This window comes from Spermophilus citellus, assembly GCF_964194105.1.
Source record: "Spermophilus citellus genome assembly, chromosome: 17".
Lineage (NCBI taxonomy): Eukaryota > Metazoa > Chordata > Mammalia > Rodentia > Sciuridae > Spermophilus > Spermophilus citellus.
In genome coordinates, this window is record NC_138199.1 from 28,710,476 (window position 1) to 28,731,153 (window position 20,678).

The window sequence follows — 20,678 nt, forward strand, 5'->3', positions numbered from 1 at the left end:
ATTTGCACTACTCTCCTGGACACTGCCAGGCCCTACTGGCAGCATACCCTGGGGGAAGACACAGCATTTGCTCTTCTGGAAGAATCTCAGCCACTGAGCAGGAGCTGCAGTCAGAGAGAAGGACAGGGACCCTGGAGGGGTGAGCAGGGCACATCTGGCCCTGTCAGAGCTCTCCCCAGACTCCTTGCCCTCCCAGGAAGGGCCCGTTGTCTGCCTGGCATTGGAGGACAGGGGTCCACCCTGCATCCCTGGTCATTCTCCCTGCAGGGGAGAGGCGGAGGCAGCTAAGGGGAGCCAAGCCATCCCAGTGAACCGGACAAATTAACTGTGGGGCAAAAATTCCCGCAAATCATGCATGACACCACTCTTCCTGGGCGTTTCAGATTAATTTTCCTATTTCTCTTTGAAGTTTCAGCTCTGTCCCCCCCGAAGGCTCATAACATCTAATTGCAAATTTCTCTAACTTGGTCCCTTTTAGGAAATACTGGCTCCCCTAATTGGCAGAGTTTGACAGAGTCAAGGAAAAGGACACTCTAGAACTTACCAGACGCCAGGGACCCCCACCCCTCAGAGGGGCAAAGAGGGATGGGAAGGCTGGAGATGCATCCGAGAGCCACACCCCCCAGTCCAGAGGGACAGTGGAGGGAGTAGCTGGGTCCAGCCAGAGCTGGGGGGACACCTGGGTTAATGGAAAAGTCACGACTCCCTAGGGCACAGGCCAAAGCCAGGAGGTAGAGAACCCTGCTAAGAGCACGGGAGAGACCTGAGAAAGAGCCCGGCTGGGTCTCAGCCTGAGAGACAGCTCTTCATTTCTGGAGAGGGCCTTGACCTGTACTGTGTGACCAGGCCAGGCACTGGACTCTGAAGTGGGCATTCAGAGACTCAAGGCTCTGCCTCAAGGGACTTTCAGACTCAAGCCTCAGTGACAGGAGAAAGGGAAAATGAGGTGGTCGGGTCCTCTGTGGCCTGTTGTGATCACATACAGGCATGAGAGTCAGCTGGACCAGATGTGGGTCCCAGTCTGCCCACGCACATGTTAAATGACATGGGCATTTAACCCAATGTTAACTTAAATGATAACATTAAATGTTAACTTCATTAACTTGATGTTCATTAACTTGATGTTCATTAACTTGAAGTTAACTTAATGTTAAATCACATGGGTATCCCTTTCCTCATCTGAGAAATGGGAACACATTCCACCTGGTGGGTAAATGACTAAATGAGTGAAGCGCCCAGCCCAGGGTCCAGAGTGTGGCGTGCATTTGACCGGCACTTCCCTCCAGGCTTTGCTTCAACTCCCTGGGAAGGAATCTTCCCAAAGGAAGGAAGGAAGCAGGGAGGGAGAGGGAAGTGACAACCTGGTGTGGCCTTGGAAGTACTCACTTGGCTCGCAGGGCAAGCTGCCGATCGTTAGGGCAAACCCACTGATCATTCCCACTGCCGAAGATGGTGTCAGCCATGGCTCAGGGCACCCAGACAGGCACGGGGAGTCACATCTAGATGAGAAAAGGGAGAAGACATGAGAGCATGTCCCTGTCTGGGATGTGGATAGCCGACAGAATCCCTCTGCACTCAGGCATGGGACACATGGCACTTCCAGCCTGTTCCCATACACCATTCCCGCTGATGGTTTCTCATTCCTCCAGCATAACACAGCTCCCTCAGAGCTCCAGAATCCTGGGTGGGTGACTGGGTGGATCATGTGGCTAAGTGATCAGAGCAGACAAGATTGGCAGGACATCAGAGGGGAAGTTCAGAAAGAGAAGAGGTGCAGCCTCGGTAATTTTCAACTCAGTTGGCAAGGTCCAGAGGGCAATCCAACCCTGACCTTCCAGGACAGCCCCCGCCTGAGCACATCTCCTCCAAGAGGGTCCAACCAGGAGGCAGGGGCCAGACAGCTGGGGAAAACCCTCCCCTGTTCCCAAACCTGGGGGATCCAGAATGGCAGCCCCGGGCCTCCATGACTCATGTTCCCCAAGGGATCACACGGAAGACCACAGCACTCTGCAGAGCAGGGGAGAGGGCAGGGAGGGGACAGCAGCAGCAAGGATCTCCACCAGGCACTGTCCACCAGGACTGGCCCAGAATCCTGCTCCAGAAAAACCTGGTGGTTTAATACAGTCTAGCTCGACCACCAAGGATGGGGCCACCTCTTTAAGGGGATGGGGCCACCTCTTTAAGGATCTATTATGAGAATGCTACTCGCGCATATTGAAGGAAAGGTGCGTATGTGTGGAGAGAGAAAGAGATGAGCAAGGAGAGTCACCCTCACCGCCCTGTTCTGATCTAATCTAGGCCAGCGAGTGGTTCCCAAACTCAGGTTTTTAGAAATATTGAGGTGGGTCAGGTGTGGTGGCGCACACCTATAATCCCAGCAATTTGGGAGGCTGAGACAGGAAGACTGCAAGTTCTAGGCTAGCCTGGGCAACTCAGCAAGGCCCCAGCTACTTAGCAAAATAAAAAAGAAAGAAAGAAGAAAGGCTAAAATGCAGAAATGTAGTTCAGTGGTAGAGTGTCCCTCAGTTCAATCCCCAGTCCCCAAAAAACACTGAGGTTGGGGCTGGGATTGTGGCTCAGCGGTAGAGCGCTAGCCTAGCACGTGCAAGGGCCTGAGTTTGATCCTCAGCACCACATAAAAATAAAATAAAGATATTGTGTCCAACTATAACTAAAAAATAAATATTTTTAAAAAAACCCACTGAGATTGGACATTTGTTTGCTATTTCCTCAAAATATTAAACACAGATTTATAATCAAGAAACTCCACTCCTAGGTATATACTCAAGAGCACAAAAACCTATTTTCACACAAAAACCAGCACAGGACTGTTCATAGCTACATTATTCATAATAGCCAAAAAGTAGAAACAATTAAAATACTCATCAACTGATGGAGAAACACGATGTGCCATAGGCATATGATAAAGATTCTTTGGCCATAAAAAGGAACGCTGTTCTGATACCTGCTATTATATGGCTGAACCTTGAAAACATGATGCTAAGGGTAAAAATATCACATATCATATGATCCCATTTATAGGAAATATCCAGATTAAGCTGATCTATGGAGACTGAAAGTAGATTAATGGTTGACACAAGCTGAAGGAGTAGTTTGCATCCTCCCCCGCAAAAAAAACATGAACTTTATGGGATATGAATCACCACCCATTTGATGTTTTGTTGTTGTTTGTGGCAGTGGTGACTGAATTCAGGACCTTACTCTGCCACTGAGCTATATTGTCAGCCCTGTTTAAATTTTTTTTTTTTAAATTTTGAGACAGGGTCTTGCTAATCCTTCCCTCCCAAGTAGCTGGGATTACAGATGTGTGCCACCATGCCCGGATAAATGTTACAAGATTTTTTGAGGACTCCAAACTATCTGGGTTATATTTATTGGTATGAAATGTAAAAATTAAAACAGAAATTTTAAAATTATTGTTAATTAATTAAAAATAATAAACCCACTAGGTTATTATATGGTATATAAAAATAACTTTTCAAAACAAACAATTAGTGAGATGAATGGCATTGTTTTGTATTTTTACAAATCTATATAATTTGTAGTTTAACAAAGGACAACTGGATGTTCTTATCTGCTTTTTCATTCAACCTTTGGTGATATGCTGTTTTGTTAAAGTCTATTCAGAGTGTCACAGGTGTGCAAGACAGGTGGAAGAAGGAGGAGGATTTTAATAGCTTTTCCAGATAATTGTGGATATTTTTCTCTGATACGCCACCAACACTCCACAGACATCAATTTTCTTAAAGATTAGCTCCAATGTGGCATCTAAAACCACATGAACGAACTTTTCATTTTCTGTACATTTGTAAGAAAATGAACAAGAGTCTTATGATGATAAGAAAAGTAGTTTTGACTTCATGGACCCCTTCAAGGTGCTGGACCGTGCTTAGAGAACTGCTTCCAGACCAATGTCACCCCATTTCTGTGACGACCAGCAGGGGGCAGTGTGCGGAACACAGCTGACTGGCCCCTGCAGGAGCCAAGCCCAGGACCTTACCAAGCTGGTCTCTGTCCCACAGGCACATTTGGGCACCTGCTCTTGCAGATTGGACCCGACATTACACTGTGAGCCACATGTGGAGATCCCATAGGCAGGCCCCTGGGGCAGACCCAGGGGCTGGCCAGACACCAAGAGCCTCCCCAGATATCACCCGGGCCCTTCTCTCAAAAGATGGTAACTAACATACAGGTCAGGAAACCACAGGCTCAAAAAACAACATTCCTCCATCTGCTTTCAACCTGTGCCCCAGCCTCAGCCTTTGAAGCACTGTGTATTTCTGAAGGGGTTTTGTTTTTGTTTTTAATTTGTTATCTTGTGAATAGCAGAGTCACACTGCTGTGTGGGTGTGAAATGCATTACTCTGTTCAAAGCAAACATTTAAAACGTACTACAGCTCCATACCCCTGTTCCTTTTTTTTTTTTTTTTTTTTTAATATTCTGGGAGTTTCAAGAAATGGAAGGAGCAGTACAGCTCCTGCTCCAACCTGCAGGGGGCGCTACCGCCTGGGCCACCGCGCTCAGGACAGCAAATCCTGAGCCTTCCAGCTCTTTCCCCAGGGGGCTGTGCACAGTGAGGGTGGGGGTGACCACTCTCTGCTCTACCCTGTAGAAACTGGGGAGTAACAGGGCAGTGACAGTCCAGGGAACCTCAGGAAGATCCCATCTCTGCAGAAGCTTCTGAACTAAAAGACCATGAAGTGCAGGGAGGGGGGATGAGAAAAGAGCCCCGAGTCCTGATGCCGAAACCTTCATCACCTTGATGAAGAATGGAAGCACCCAGAAGATGGAGGCCCCCAAAATGGGTGGTAGATGCTCTTCACGGCTCCCCCAAAATCACCCCTACATAAATCTCTAGGGGATGAACTTCTTGTCCCCTTTGGGTCACTTTGGGGCCAGAGTTTGGGGATCACTGGTAAGGGATACCTCAAGGTGCCATTTAGCTGTGCTTTGATCCACTGGGGGTGTATTCCTTTAAAAAAATTAATTAAAAATTAATTAAAACTACTTTTCTTATCATCATAAGACTCTTGGTCATTTTCTTACAAATGTACAGAAAATGAAAATAAAGGTGTATTCCTTTAGCCAAAACAATCCATCCATCTTCGGCCAGTCACAGGCCATTCTGCTCTGTTCTTCCGAAATCTAATCATTATTCTTTGACGGATGAGAAGAGAGAGAGAGGTAGAGAGGCTGAGGAAAGGCGCAGCTAGCTACGCTGGTCCACGGCCCTCAGACTAGAGCCACTTTCTCTGCATCACGTTGTCACCTTCTGCAGCAAACTCAGGGTCGGGGGAGGGCTTCGTGGCAGGGCAAGAGGTGGCAAGAAAGAGACCTGAGCGTGGCTGGATTTTGTGCAAACTTGCTAGAAGCCCAGGGACAAGTCAGTTACCTTCCTGGGGCCCTGTTTCCCCCGTGGTACTCGAGAGAGCTGAGGGGACAGGCTGAAAAGGCACGCACCCAGTCCCCACCCTGCTGAGCTGCACGAGGAGGCAGGGACAGGAGGGTCCTGGGAGGTAGGGACTGAGCCCCTGCTCCAACCTAGTCCACACAACAAGCTCCTCCCACCCGCCACACCTGTCACTGTTGGAGCTTCAGGAGAGACAAGTCCAGAGTGACATGCTATGGAGAATTCAAGGGAAATGGAAATATGTCGCCTTTGGGGCTCAGTTCCATGGCGCTGACTGGGAAGGTTCATCTCAGATGCAAGTCTGTGGCTGAGCATGTCCCCAGGGGTGGCTCTGAGCAAAGGTCAGGAAAGAGAACACAGAGCATTCAAGTCCCAGCTCTGGGACCAGTGTCCACCCCAGACTGGCTGGCATCTGGGAAGACACAAGTGTCCTTTACCCGCACAGAGCAACCTCAGGACAGATCAGGGAGAGGAAGAAGAATTCCAAGAGGAACATTTTTGGAATCTGCCAACAACCAGCGTAGGTTCTCCAAACCTGTTCAGCCTGAGTTGCCAGGTCCCTGACTTGGCAGCAGATGAGGACCTCACGTACGGACCCTTGTCCCTGGCTCCCAGACTTCTTCACCAGGGGCTTCTCTGCCAAATGGTGTGCTCACCTTCTCCCTCCCCACACACATTCCTGAGCTCTGTGCCTCCTCAAGGGTGGTCTCAAACAAGAGGGGCAACCCACACCCTAAAAGTTGGGTCCTCCAGAGTTCCATAGAACCATATTGTATGTGATAAATATGCACCATACCCTTGTGATAATGGCAGTTAACTAGACAAACATTAACTTATGAGGGAACTAAACTGGGGCTTATAGAAGGTGGTTTAAAAAGCAGGGAGGTGCTGGTGGGACTGCAAATTGGTGCAGCCAATATGGAAAGCAGTATGGAGATTCCTTGGAAAACTGGGAATGGAACCACCATTTGACCCAGCTATCCCTCTCCTTGGTCTATACCCAAAGGACTTAAGAACACCATATCATAGGGACACAGCCACATCAATGTTTATAGCAGCACAATTCACAATAGCTAAATTGTGGAACCAGCCTGGAAGCCCTTCAATAAATGAATGAATAAAAAAATGTGGCATATATACACAATGGAATATTACTCAGCAATAAAAGAGAATAAAATCATGGCATTTGCAGGTAAATGGATGGAGTTAGAGAAGATAATGCTAAGTGAAGTTAGCCAATCCCAAAAAACTAAATGCCGAATGTTTTCTTTGATATAAGGAAGCTGATTCATAGTGGGATAAGGAGTGGGAGCATGGGAGGAATAGACAGGGCAGAGGGGTTGGAGGGGAAGCGAGGGGGCATGGGGTTATTAATGATGGTGGAAGATGATGATCATTACTATCCAAAGTACATGTATGAAGACACAAATTGGTGTGAATATACCAATTATATAGTCAGAGATATGAAAAATTGTGCTATATATGTGTAATAAGAATTGTAATACATTCCGCTGTCAGATATAAATTTTTAAAAAAAACAGGGAGGTGCAATTCACAATAGCCAAGCTATGAAACCAACCTAGGAGCCTTCAACAGATGAATGGATAAAGAAATGTGGTGTATATATACCAATGGAATATTACTCGGCCGCGAATTAGAATACAGTTAGGTCATTTGCCAGTAAATGGATGGAACTGGAGGCTAAAATGCTAAATGAAATAAGCTAATCCCAAAACACCAAAGGCAGAATGTTCTGATATGCAGATGCTGATTCACAATAGGTGGGAAGATAGGGGATGGTTCACCAGATTGGACAGGGGAGAAGCGGGGAAAGACAGTAGGATGAATCGGACATAATTTTCCTGTGTTCATATATGGACACATGACCACTGTAACTCCACAACATGTACAACCACAAGAATGGGAAGTTATACTTATGGATGCAGAGTATGTCAAAGTACATTCTGTCATGTATAACTGAAAAGAAAAAAAAAGCCAGAAGGTGAATCCACCAATTAGGGGGAGAGAGGGAAGGAACGGGCTTGGAGGGGAACAGAGGTAGGGCTGGTGGACCAAGACTGGCCAAGTGGAGCTCTGGTCACCTCCTCTGTAAACCAGAGAGAGATGGCACAGAGGGTCTCTGAGGTTCTCTCAGCTGCAAGAGAGAAGAGGCCAGAGGACTGGGGTGTGTGCATGTGTTGGATGAAGAACGTGAGTTAAGGCTGTTGCTGAGCAGGGCACGCCGGTCACAATCAGCCCCGAGGTCCTGTTTCTGACCCATCTCCTCTCCCCATGAGGCTGTGGACTCCCTGGAAGCCCTGCATCCTCCCCCTCTCAGCATCCTGGGGGCCCAGCACAGGCCCTTACCAGACAAAGGAGGAATTCAGGAAACAAACGAGACAAACAAGCAAAGAACAGAAGGGACTCTGGCACGCTCTGTCACTTGTTGACTCAGGCAGTTTGTTCCTGGGGATTCCCTATGGGGTAGTCAGCCTCAGGGCGGTGTCGATCTGTCTGACAGCTGAGCTAATTATCCACCAGGGGCTGCTGTGCCCACCAGCCCTTCCTGTGCCAGGAAGCTGCAGCCTCCTGGTGCCATCTTGACCTCTGGGGGTGGGGGGATGAGCTCAGCAGACTGCACCCAGCTGCCCAGGCTGCCAGACAGACAGACACTCAGATAGTCTGCCATGCAGAGGCTGAGGGGGCTGCAGGATGGGGGACAGGGAACAGGAGTGGTCTGTGACAATTTCTGGAGAAAATTCTTAGGGGATACAAGTTCATAAGTTTTGGGGCAACTTTTGGAATCAAAAACTGAACACATTCTTAAAGGGAGATTCACTTCTGCCCCTCAAGTCAAAAGCTTGTGGCCCTGGGTATTTGTCACCATAGGCAGATGCTGCAATCAGAGGGACTGCTCCCGACTCAGCAGCCATCATTATGCAACCTCACTCGGCTGTCGCCTGGGCACTGTAGGATATTATAAAGAAAAACTCCCCAAATTCACTCATCACCACCCCCCATGATGACTCTTAACATCTTAAGGGTACACCTTCCAATTTTTCCTAGGTATGTTAAGTGCAGATTTATTTTTTAAATATTTATTTTTTAGTTGTAGTTGGACACAACACCTTTATTTCACTTATTTATTTTTTTATGTGGTGCTGAGGCTCGAACCCAGGGTCTTGCACGTGCGAGGCGACCGCTCTACCACTGAGCCACAAACCCAGCCCCAAGTGCAGATTTTAAATAAAATCAGGTCCTTACCACTTATATTATTTACTATTTTATACTACATGGTACTCTCCCACATTATGAAAATTCTTCAAAAATACGATTTGCAATTATAGGTTAGTATTCTGGATATATTTTACCATTTTCCTCCAAATTTCCAAAGAACAATATTATATGTATTAAACATGCACTATATTCGTGGCAATAATTAACTGGACAAATATAATTTCTGAGGCAACAAACCAGGGGCTTATAGAAGGTGGTTGGAAAAGCAGGAAGATGAACCCCCCAATTGTGGAGAGTGGGGAGCGGGGGAGAAAGAGAGGGAGGGAAGGGGGCAGGGAATTGGCTTAGAGGGAAACTGAGGCCAGTTTGGGGACACAGAAATGATTTACAATTTTGCTCAATATATTCAACACTAAAATGGATATCCTGGGAGATAAATCCTAGTGCCCAGCTCTGATGACTTCTTTAGGATACATTCCCAAAAGGGAAAGGAAATGTGCATTTTTTGGAAACGTACTTTTGAGTCAGCTTTTCTACAGTAACATTCAGAGCCACACCAAGCTGTCAGCTGCAGGCAGGCCTCCTGCCCGCTCTCTCCAAAGTGCATCTAGAATTGGCCATCATGAAAAATTGGCAGGAGGCAGCTGTGCCCTGTTGGCCTAATGTGGATTTTGTATTTCTGAACTCAGAACTCTGAGATGGAAGAAGCTATCTGTGGATCTCCTATTAGCTGGTTTTAATAACATGTACCGTCCGCTAATCGCTTACTCAAAAAAATAAAAATAAAAAATAAAAAAAGCCTCTTCTTTGCAAACATTCGTATCCACTTAAAAGAAGGTCTCTACCTCCCTAACAGAGTTCACAGGCTCACAGTCGAGAAAGCCAGCACTGGCTTTAGCATTCTGAGTGCTGACCAAGTGGTCTAGGCAGGTCAGGTAACTGCCGGCCAGCAGAATATTCTCCACTACACAGGAGCAGGGGCTGGCTGAGGCAGGAGGATCACAAGTTCAAGGCCCAGCCTGGCCAACTTGGCAAGAACCCGTCTCCAGGTAAAAAAGTAAAAGGGCTGGGGACGTCATTCAGTGGTAGAGCGCCCCTGAGTTCAATCCCCTGCACCAAAAGAAAAAAAATGGAGTGAAGACCTCCCCATGGGGTCCTGGTGAGGACACTTGTGAGAGCACCTTTCTGTGACGCTCAGAGCAGCACAAATAGTCATTACCCCAGGAAAACTGCTGTTCAGCCTCCAACCTTCCCAACTTGAAATAGCTATTACAGAATATGAAAATATGACCCATCTGCAGCTGCTTCTGGCACACACCAGACTTTGAAGCAGACGCTCAGAGGGCAAAACAACCTGCCCCTAGAGAAGCAGGATGCACGCTGGGGGAGCCTCTGCCTGCATCTGGGGATGGGCCAGGGACAAGGTAGCTCCTACCACTCCCATATCCCCTCCTTTGACCCTGCTGCTGTTCTCACCTCCTTGATTTCATTTCAGGGGCACCTTGGTGGATACGACTGAGCCGAGGAGACTCCCCAGGTTGTGGCCCAAATGAGCCAGCTTGCATGGAGCTGTAGGGTGTCAGCAGCAGTGACAGCGGTCAGTGGACCCAAGCACTCAGAACCAGAACATTTACTTAGCCAAGTCTGCCTTGATGAAGTGACCCCATGAAATACCCCCAGAGAAACACATCCCCGAGCCCAGGCGTGAGAGGGTGTGGGTTCCCAGGACAGACCATCTCTGTGTAAGAAACAACCCAGGGAGAAAAGCAAGAAAGAAGCAGGCAGGGGACAGCTGGAAGGAAACCGTATGTCTATGAGGGGACCCTGACATGCAAGGGCGAACACAGGCCACCAGCAAGTGCAGAAACCCTGGTTTAACAGCCACGGGGAGAGAGCAAACACTTGGGGCCACCGCAGCATTATCATGGCAATATACAACAAATGACATCTGGCAAATAAAACCCCCACTCTGGCTTTCAATATCCAGCTAAAAGCCCTTCCGGAACTATTCTGAGTTAATTTTCTACTTGGCAGTGAAAAGACCAGAAGCCTGGCTATGGGGCAAAGAGGAGAGGACCGCAAAACCCACTCCAACCCCACCACGTGCCAGGGGACGAGAAGAGGGCACAGGGAAGGGGCTGGGGCGTGAGCAGGTAGCCTCTGGCTTCATCTGCCCTGCAACCCCCACGCCCCCCCCACACACACACAGCTGCATGGCACAGGCGTCTCAGCCTCCCCAGGAGAGGATGCTGTGATCCATTAGTCATGTCTGCCCTGGTGTGGGAGGGAGAGCGGCTGTATATTTGCTACTGCCAAGTCTGCCATCCCAAGACAGCTCGCTGTGCACAGACCCTGGTGACAGGGGAGAAGAGGAGGGTGGGAAAGAAGGAAGGAAAGAAAAGCCAATACTTGCCACCAAGCTGGTGCTTCCAAAGCCCTCAAAGGCCCCGTGTGAAAGCCCTCTGTTCTACACCCAGGTATTAATATTCCAGGGAACCCTTAGCAACAGGCCCTGACATCTGCTCTGTTACTATGATACGGGAAACAGGATGATAGCAGCGAGATAAGGTGAGCCCCAGACGTCCACATTTCCCCCATCTGTCAGCCCTGCTGGGAGGATGAAAGATTCAGACAGGAAGCCTCCCAGGCCTGCCTGAAACCTGAAGGGACCACTCACTTGGAAGCATCTTGGGCTCATTATGCATAAGGCAGGGCCCGAGTAAATCCAGAAGATGAGACAGGAGCCCCGGGGAAGCCAGTGTCTGACAAATGTCCCAAAACTCTGCCTTGTCATTATACATCCTGCCAGATCTGACTCCTCGGGGTGGCTCTCCCCTCCTCCTCCTCTCCTCCTCTCCAATTCTCCTCTTCTTTTGCCCCAGATGGTGGGAAAAGTTTACTAATTGGTCTTTGGGGCTTACCCTTGTTCCACTTCCTGTGCAGCCAGAGAAATTCTCCTTACTACCTGGGTTAGACCGTGTGATTCCTTTGCTCAAAAACCTTCAATGGCTCCCCACTACCTTAGGGAAGAAACCCAAGCTGTACTGGAGTCTGTCCATGACTTGGCCCAAATAGCCTTCCAATCTCACCTGCCACCACATCCCTGCACAAAACTCAGGCTCCAGCCACTTCGACCTGGACATGTCCCAGGTGCTCAGCCCTATGTCCTCTTGTGTAGAACTCCTTTTCTTCCTACTGTCTCCAGGAAGATGCCCAGCACCACCTGCTCTGAATACTCTCCAGCTCCTCCTTACTTGAGCCCCATTTGAATTGACTCCACTCCCAACTCCTCAGCATCTCATTCTGCCTGTATCTTTGTGGGTCTTTGCCTGGGCTACCCCTATACACACCATGGTTCTGGGGAGGTGTCTAGATGTCCCTAGGCTAGGATGGTGCCCAGAACATGACAAGTGTCTGGGACATCTTCATGGAACTGATATAAACCCTCAAGAGTCCACTGTGGCCCATGGAATAAACCCAGTCTCCTCCACCTGGAATCTCAAGTCCAACCTCTATCTCCATCTTCCTCCCAGCCACACACAGACCTGTCCTCTGAATGGGTCCTGCCTTCCTGCCTCTGGCCCATCCTGTAAGGCGGTTTATACCCACTAAGACCATGGGATCTCCAGAAGGGACTCCAGGTCCTGAGGAATGGCCAACAATGGCGTATATCCAGACACAATGTCATGGGCAATGTCAAAACCAACAAATGACCTGGGAGAGGGTGCACAGCAAGATCAGGTGCAAGAAGTGGAATCAGTCGACACAGGGATGGCTCAGGATCACGGCCACATTCTAGCCACAGAAAAGGCGGCGTCCACGGGGCAGAGTAGGAGTTGGGATTATGAAAGGACTCATTTCTTGAATCGTCTTCAAATGATGATTCAGTAATAGTTAAACAAACAAGGGTGCCCTACCTATCTTCATAGCTCCTGCTCAGATTCCTCCGCTTAGGTGGGCCCTTGAAGCCCCCAAGCCACAGTTCAGACTGCTGCTGCCTCTCTTGGCCATGGTCCATCCCGGACACCCCATGACCCATGCCACTGGTTCATCCTGACACGGTCGCAGATCTAAGAGTCTCCTATTGTCCTCAGCAGGGCAAAAACAGAGCAAATTTTGGGTTCACTGCAACATTCAATCACTCACTGTGCCCCGGCCCCAGCCACTCAGTCTCACCGCTTGGGGAGCAGAGCACACATTGTTTTTCTTTGTACCCCCTCAAGACTCCCATGGTCCATACACAGGAGATCTCACTTAACGCTGTGGGACAGTTTTTTGTTTGTTTGTTTGTTTTTAACCAGGAAAGTAAATCTTTGGGACCCTTTAATAGCCTAAGGTGCCTATTCCAGTAGGTCCCAAATCCCTTCTTGTCTCTTTAACTAGAAACCATTTTCTCCTTCCCAGGCTGACATGCTATGCAAAACCTCCACCTGAAATGAGATGCAAAATATCCTCCTCCTTCCCCCCTCCCTCGAGCTACAGGCTCTGCCCACGCACCCCCAGAGGCGCAGCTAGCTTTTGTCATTTCTGAAAGGTCTGATACAGGGCAGGTACAACTCCCCAGTCAAGGCAGGGACTCCAGAGTTACCAGACTCTGGTGGCCAGTCACCCTGCACAGGGCCAGGGAGGAGGGAAGCCCCAACTCCTCCCCAAAGTGGCACTCCCTTCCCCATGGCATGTGTCCCCTAGGGCTGTCTTTTACAGTACTATGTGCTTTGTGGCTTACAAAGTTCTAGAACCTAGAAGTCTATTATTATTATTATTTTAAATACTGGGGATTGAATCCAAGGGCACTATACCAATAAGCTACATCCCTACCCCTTTGTTTATTTATTTATTTAATTTTGAGACAGGGTCTCACTAAATCACTGAGACTGACTCCTGCCTCAGGCTTCCGAGTTGCTGGGATTACAGGCGAGTGCCCCCGCACCTGACTTGGAACCTAGAAGTCTTCATCAAGGTATCCGCAGGGCCAAGCTCTGTCTGAAGAATCGGGGAAGGATGTGTGCCGAGCCTGTCTGTCAGGTTGTTTGAAGCCAAACCTTGGCACTCCATGCATGGCCTGGAGTCCCCCCACCTCCCAAGCCTGTCTTCATCTTCCCAAGGTCTTCGCGTCCCTGTGTCTGTCTTCAGGTAGCCTCTCCTTTCTTTTTCTCTCCTCTTTAAAGGACATTTGTCATATTGAATTAAGGGCCCATCCTACTCCAGAATGATCTTGTCTTACCTGATTACACCTGCAGTGATTCTATTTCCAAAGGACATATTCTTCAAAGGTACTGGGAGTTAGAACTTGAACATATTCTTCAGGAGAGACACTTTTTTCTTTACTAATTTTTTTTTTTTTTGTGGTGGTACTGGGGATTAAACCCCTGAGCTACATCCCCAGCCCTTTTTATTTTGAGACAGAGTCTCACAAAGTTACCCAGGCTGGCCTTGAACTTGTGATCCTCCTACCTCAGCCTCCAGAGTAGCTGGTACAGGCATGAGCCATCATGTCCAGCTTGGGGTACACATTTCAACCCATAACATAGGATAACAGGACCCAGAACTCCATCTAGAGAGTGAGGGGACACCAGGTGACATGCATAGATGATTAAATTGGTCTAATATGCCCCCCTAAAGATCCAGAGAGGTGTCTAAATTCTGGGACAGAGAAATGCCATGGTTTATACAAAGAGAAAATTCAGGAAAACAACCTCCTTTGGTCATTGCTTGTCTTGGGGGGTTTTTAACAGGGGATCCATGAACTTAGATGGGAAAAAATATATCTTGATTTTTATTAACCTTCAACTGAAAATTTCTATTTCCTTTAGTGTAGGAAACATCGCAGTAATATTGTCAGTCCTTGTGTCCTGGTCATCAATAACATCACAGATTTTTTCCTATAACACTAAAGAGCAGCAGATACCTTAAAATACTTATAGTTATCACTGAATTAAAAATTAAAAGAGTTAGACCCACGGCAAGACTGTTTATTTAACACATCAACAAAGAAGCACATGGATTATAATATCACATGCTTTCTTAACTATTCTAATAAAGTCAATATAATTGGTTTCCTCTGAATCTTATTTTGCATTTTAAGCCACTATTTCACCAGAATGTCAAAGAAGGATCCATGGCACCAAAAAGAAGAAAAAAAGGAAAAAAAAAATGAAAGAACAGGAAATGGAATTAGAACTTAAGCTATACAGTTATGGGAATAATATCAAGTCATCTGGGTAAGCAAGTCTTCAATCAGAAAATACCCAAATCCTTCCAAGGGGCTGGCAAGCACCTGGCTTGGGACAAGCAGCAAGGGCCATGATAATTGTGTTTGTCTCTTAATGCAAAAAATACAATCTGCTTTCATTTGTGTGCTCTATGTGGGTCTGGCAAACCAAATTTCTGTAAAGGAAATCTGATTTTAGCTAACACCTGGGTGTTGCTTATTGAAGGAGCCCAAGAGAAACCTCTCCAAGAAGCAGAGACTTCTAGAAAAACAAACAAACAAACAAAAAACGGACCCACACTTCCTTACCTGCCAGGTAGACCCAATCCTCAGGTTTGCTGACAGCGCAGACTTTAGATCTGGGGAGCAGCTTCCCTCACTGCCACCTCCCCCAGTGGCCTCTGCACAGCCCAGCCCAGGCACCAGCTCAGGTGGCTCTCCTGGAGCCCTGCCAGCTTCTTCTTTTCCATCCTCCTTCCACCTAAGCCCCTGGCCCTCGCTGTTTGCTTAAAGTCAGCAGCCAACGCAACCCCCAACTGACTGAGCCTGCTGTCTGCAGGCCAGCTGTCCCCTCTCATTCATGGAAACACAAACAGACGGTTCTCTGTTCCAACTCCAAGGTCAAGCACCGCGCTGCCTGGGAACCAGCTGTCCATTAGCTACACACTCTCTATGCCCCTGGCAGAGGTTCAGACCCCAAATAAGTGGGGATACCATCACCAACAACCCCTGCCGAGGACTCAGGTGACGGTGGGGGCCAGCAGAGAGTCAGAGGGGATCACCCCAAATCAGGGCTTGGTACAGAGCAGGTGAGCAGGGGAAGGGCCAAACAGAACCCATGGCAACTTGCCAGGAGTTCTCAAGGCTTAAGAGGAGCTGACACATTAAAACCACCCTTGCACATGTGCACACGGTCAGCCGGCCCTGGACGAACCAATTAGGAAGAAAGCAGCCGGAGGCACCAGGTGCGGCCACCTGCCAAACCATCACAAGCCCAAGGGGGTGACATGATGGTCATTGAAGAAAGCAATCCTTGAGAGGCACAAGCACTTGCTCAATGCCCACAGGGCTGGCACCTGGGGCCTCATTTGACTTCACTTTGCTGGTCTGAGCCGAGGTGCTTTCTCTCACCTTCTTCTGCCCCCAGTCTTTCTGCAGCAAGAACTGCCTAAGAAAAGTAATGAACCAGGGGATCTTCTCCAGCATTTACCACTCACCCAGCCCTCGGGAGGGTGCCAGGAGTTCCCAGAAACTGAGATGGGCAGGAGCTGGCCAAGCAGGAGTTCTGAGAAGTCTCTGGGTTACCTGGTTCAGAGAAACCTGCAAGGTGTTACAGAGAAGGTGGGCTGACGTGGCTGCCCAGGGCAGGCCACAGCTGGGATCGGAGGCGCACAGACTGTGAGGACCGGAGGCCTGCAGCCAGTGCTGCCGACCCTGCGTCCGTCCCCACCCCAGGCCCACAATGCAGAGCGGCACGAAGGGAGTGGTCTCTGAGAAGGCCTGGGGTCTTTTTAAAGGACAGCCCCTGCTCCCCACTCTTCCCACCATCTGAGCCAGGTACTCACCAGAGCTGAGTCACCCTGTGATCCTAAGGGTTCCTCGGGCTCAGCCTCCCCTGCTCAGATCCTGCCTACTCTGCCTCCAAAGGCTCCACTCTGCTGAGATTTCAAATGAAGTCCATGGTCCTCACCTGGAAGTTCATGACCCTCCACAGGCTCTACCTTCCTTGCCAAATTGGCAATATATAAATAACTCCTATGTCACAACAACATGACAATTAAAAACTGGACAAGGGACTTCAACAGAAGATAGACATAAGTAACCCCAAACCAACATTGTTAGCTGTCAGGGAAATAGAATCAGAGCCACAATGAGATACTATTTCACATCTGCAAGGATGGCTTTAATCAAAGAAATCAAGGGTAAAGTGTTAGCCAGGAGGTGGAGAGAATGGACCCTTTGTGCATTGTTGATGGGAATGTAAAATGGTGACGCCACTGTGGAAAATGACTTGGAAGTTTCTGGAAAAGTGAAACTTAGAATTATGTCACAACAATTCCACTCCTAGGTATATACCCCAAAGAACTGAAAACAGAACCGAACACAGTGGTACACGCCTGTAATCCCAGCAATGTGGGAGGCTGAGGCAGGAGTATCGCAAGTTTGAGGCCAGCCTCAGCAACTCACTGAGACCTTGTCTAATAATAATAATAATAATAATAATAATTAATAATAATAATGGGCTGGGGATATAGCTCCGTGGTAGAGCATCCCTGGGTTCAATCCCCGGAACTGGAAAAAAAAAAAACAATTCTTGAAAACAGGTATTTGAACAAAAACTTCTGTGCAAATGTTTACAGCAGCGCAACGTTCAGCCAAAAGGTGGAAACAATCCAAATATCCAACAACAGGTGAAGGGATTAACAAAATGTGGGGTCACCACACAAGGAATATTATTTGGCTATGAAAGGAAATATTCATTCATGTTACAACACAATGCACCTCAAGAGCATGTTAAAGAAGCCAGTCACGAAAGACCATATTATATTATTCCACTTATATGAAATGAACAGAAGAGACAAATTTCTAGACATAAAGTAGACTAATGGTTGCCCAAGGCTTATTGGGGTGAGTGAAGAACGACAGCTGAAAATATCTGGTTCTCCTTATGGGGATGAAAATGTTCTAAAACTGGTAATGTTGATACCTATCTATGAACATATTAAAAAACCATGAGAGGGCTGGGGTTGTGGCTCAGCGGTAGAGCACTTGCCTAGCACGTGCGAGGCCCTGGGTTCAATCCTCAGCACCACATAAAAATAAATAAATAAAATAAAGATTTTTTTTTTTTTTAAATGAGAGCTGGGTACAGTGGCGCACACCTAGTAATCTCAGTGGCTCCAGAGGCTGAGGCAGGAGGATCTCGAGTTCAAAGCCAGCCTCAGCAATTTAGTGAGGCCCTAAGCAACTTGGCAAGACCCCATCTCTAAATAAAATGGGGATGGGATTCCGTGGTTAAGTGCTGCAGTGCTCCTAGGGTTCCATCCCCAGTACCAAAAACAAAACAAAACAACAACAAAATCCACACAAATCAATGAGAGCTGAGCCTAGCGGTGTTCACCTATAATCCCAGCTATTAGGGAGGCTGAGGGAGTTCATGGCCAGCCTGGGCAACCCAGCAAGAACCCACCTCCCCAAAACAAAAATAAAAACGAACAATAAATTGACCATTTTAAATAAGAGTAAAGTGTAGAGCGTGTGAACTGTGTCTTAAAGCTGTTAAAAAAAATGTGGCAAGATGAAGAAGAAACCTGGGACCTAAACAGAGGCAGGAGGAGCTAGCCACTGACATTTTACTGTCACTCCCAATAGTCTGGGCACAGATTAACTGCAAATTAACCCTGATTAAAAATAAAAAAACAAACAAACAAAAAACCAAACAGATGGTGCATTTGTGAAAACACTGGTGAGACCGAGGAGGGAGGGGGAGGGGAGGGGAGGAGGGAGGAACAGAGAGAGCAACTGCAGTCAAGTGCAAGGAACCACTAGAATCCAGGAGAAGGGCGAGGGGTTCTTTGTACTGTTCTCCAGGTTTTTCCATAATGGTGGAAAGCTTTCATTAAAAAAAAATTGCATAATGAGCTGCCATGGCTAAGGCTTGAATAATCTGAACAAAATAAATAATAATACTATTGAATTATAACCCCTAAGATCGAATATCTTGTCTTTATGATATGTGAATAAATAGAGGCGAGGAGACAGTCCTCTCCTAGAGAAAAGTTGTAATTAGTAAATGTAGAAGGGCCTGTAATCCCAGAGGCTCAGGAAGCTGAGGCTGGAGGATCGCGAGTTCAAAGCCAGACTCAGCAATTTAGAGAGGTGCTAAGCAACTTAGAGAGACCCTAACGAAAAATAACAACTAAGAAGGGCTGGGATGTGGCTCCGTGGTTGAGCGCCCCTGGGTTTAATCCCTGGTTCTATTCAATGATGGAGGTGGAAATTAATAGGCAAAGTTGGAGAAGGAGGATATTCACAGAGTCTCAAGGTATCTCCCCCAGGATACATATTAATTGCAAAGAAAAAACTAGTAACTTTCCAGTGAAGGAACCTGGCAGACACCACCTTACCCAAGTGATGGAGACTGAGACTCCCAGGGATAACATACATGGATGTCACATTGCTCCTGATCCTGATCCAATGCGCTGAGGACACAGCATCCCTTCGGAAGGAGTCTCCCAAAATGCAAACCTCAACTGAGTCGTGAGAAAATATCAGACAAACTCAAATCAAGGGACATTCTACAAAATAACTGACCAGTTCTCTTTAAAAATATGAAGGTCAGCTGGGCGCAGTGTTGAATGCCTGTAATCCCAGCAGCTCGGGAGGCTGAGGCAGGAGGATGTCGGATGTCGAGTTCAAAGCCAGCCTCTGCAACAGCGAGGCACTAAGCAACTCAGTGAGACCCTGTCTCTAAATAAAATACAAAATAGGGCTGGGGATGGGGCTTGGTGATTAAATGCTTCTGGGTTTAATCCCCCTCTCCCCAGCAAAAAAAAAAAAAAAAGAAAAAAAAAACCGTGAAGGTCATGAAAAGAAATGAGGAGCTAAGATACTAAATATAACAGGAGAATCGGAGTAAAGGGCGTGCAGGAATTCCCTGTAGCATTTTTGAAATTTTTCTGCAAGTCTGAAATTATTTCAAAATGAGAAGCTTTAAAAATCCTAAAAAATTGTCATGATTAAAAAAAATTATATTAAAAGTTTCTGTTGTCCAGAATTGCCTATATCAAGAAGCCCAAGTCACCTGTCCCCTAGGAAGGTACCTGCAAGGGAAACCCCCTTCCCTGCATGAAGCTCCTGAGAAAGAGGGTGGGAAAAGTGGGGTGGGGGCAAGCCAAGATGTGACTGTGGGTCTCCCCTACCTACCCCATGGAATCTGGGCTGCAGGGAGCTGGAATCTCTGAGAAAGGGGTAAGAGTGGGAACGGCCTATCAAGGTCTTTTCTTATTTCTGAAAAAAACAGGGGGTTCCACCAACGGGAAACCAAGGACAGTAATCTAGAATTTCATAGCCAAAACGCAGCCTTCATCTTGTCAAGCAATTTGTATTTTTATTGTTTGAAAGTGTACATTTATATTATTTCTGTATTTCGAGATGGCATCAATTAAATCCTAGATGACATTTGTTGGGGGTGGTGGGTTGAACCCAGGCCCTCATACATGCTAAGCACCTGTTCTACCACTGAGCTACACCTCCAGCCCTGGGTGACATTTTAAACTATTTTCAATCTACTCAATAGTCTGTTTACTAAAAACTCAGTAACTCTTTCAAACTAGTCGTGATTTTTTTTTATCTTTTCCATCAACCCAGTTAATGAGGATCATCTTTGTCTCATGGCCGCTGTACTCTGTATTCCCAACTTCTCCTCCTCCTAGAGAATTTATGGTGCGCTCATCAACCCACAAGGCAGAGCAGAGGCTGACCTGGATTCAGGAGAGGGACACACTGTGAGTGACGAAGGAACTCGAGTAGAATCGAGTAGAATATTCATGACGGAATCTAAGTGGGCAGGCAGGTATTCGCAGTAAAATGCTTTCAACGTTGGTGTCTGCTTTTGATTTTTCATAATAAATTATTTTAAAAGTAAAATTATAGGTGGGCATTTGGAACATTCAACCCATAATCTCAGACACAACTTTGGTGGGAGAAAACAGACGGTGAGCTGAAGAGGCCCCATTTTCAGAAAAACATACCCTGCTTGATCCTCCTCCCCCCAGGTGTCTACAAGTGTCAGGATA

The 20,678-nt window shown here is 47.4% G+C and overlaps 1 protein-coding gene across 1 annotated transcript in view; it reads right to left on the minus strand.

The window, feature by feature from the left end:
• RPH3AL (rabphilin 3A like (without C2 domains)) overlaps positions 1-15,419 on the minus strand; it is a 103,365-nt gene extending 87,946 nt beyond the window's left edge. The window contains 2 exon segments of the mRNA XM_081269992.1: positions 1,387-1,499; positions 15,190-15,419. Of these exon segments, the coding sequence (XP_081126118.1) occupies positions 1,387-1,463 (77 nt within the window). The 5' untranslated portion in view covers positions 1,464-1,499; positions 15,190-15,419.
• Between the last annotated feature and the right edge of the window lie 5,259 nt (positions 15,420-20,678).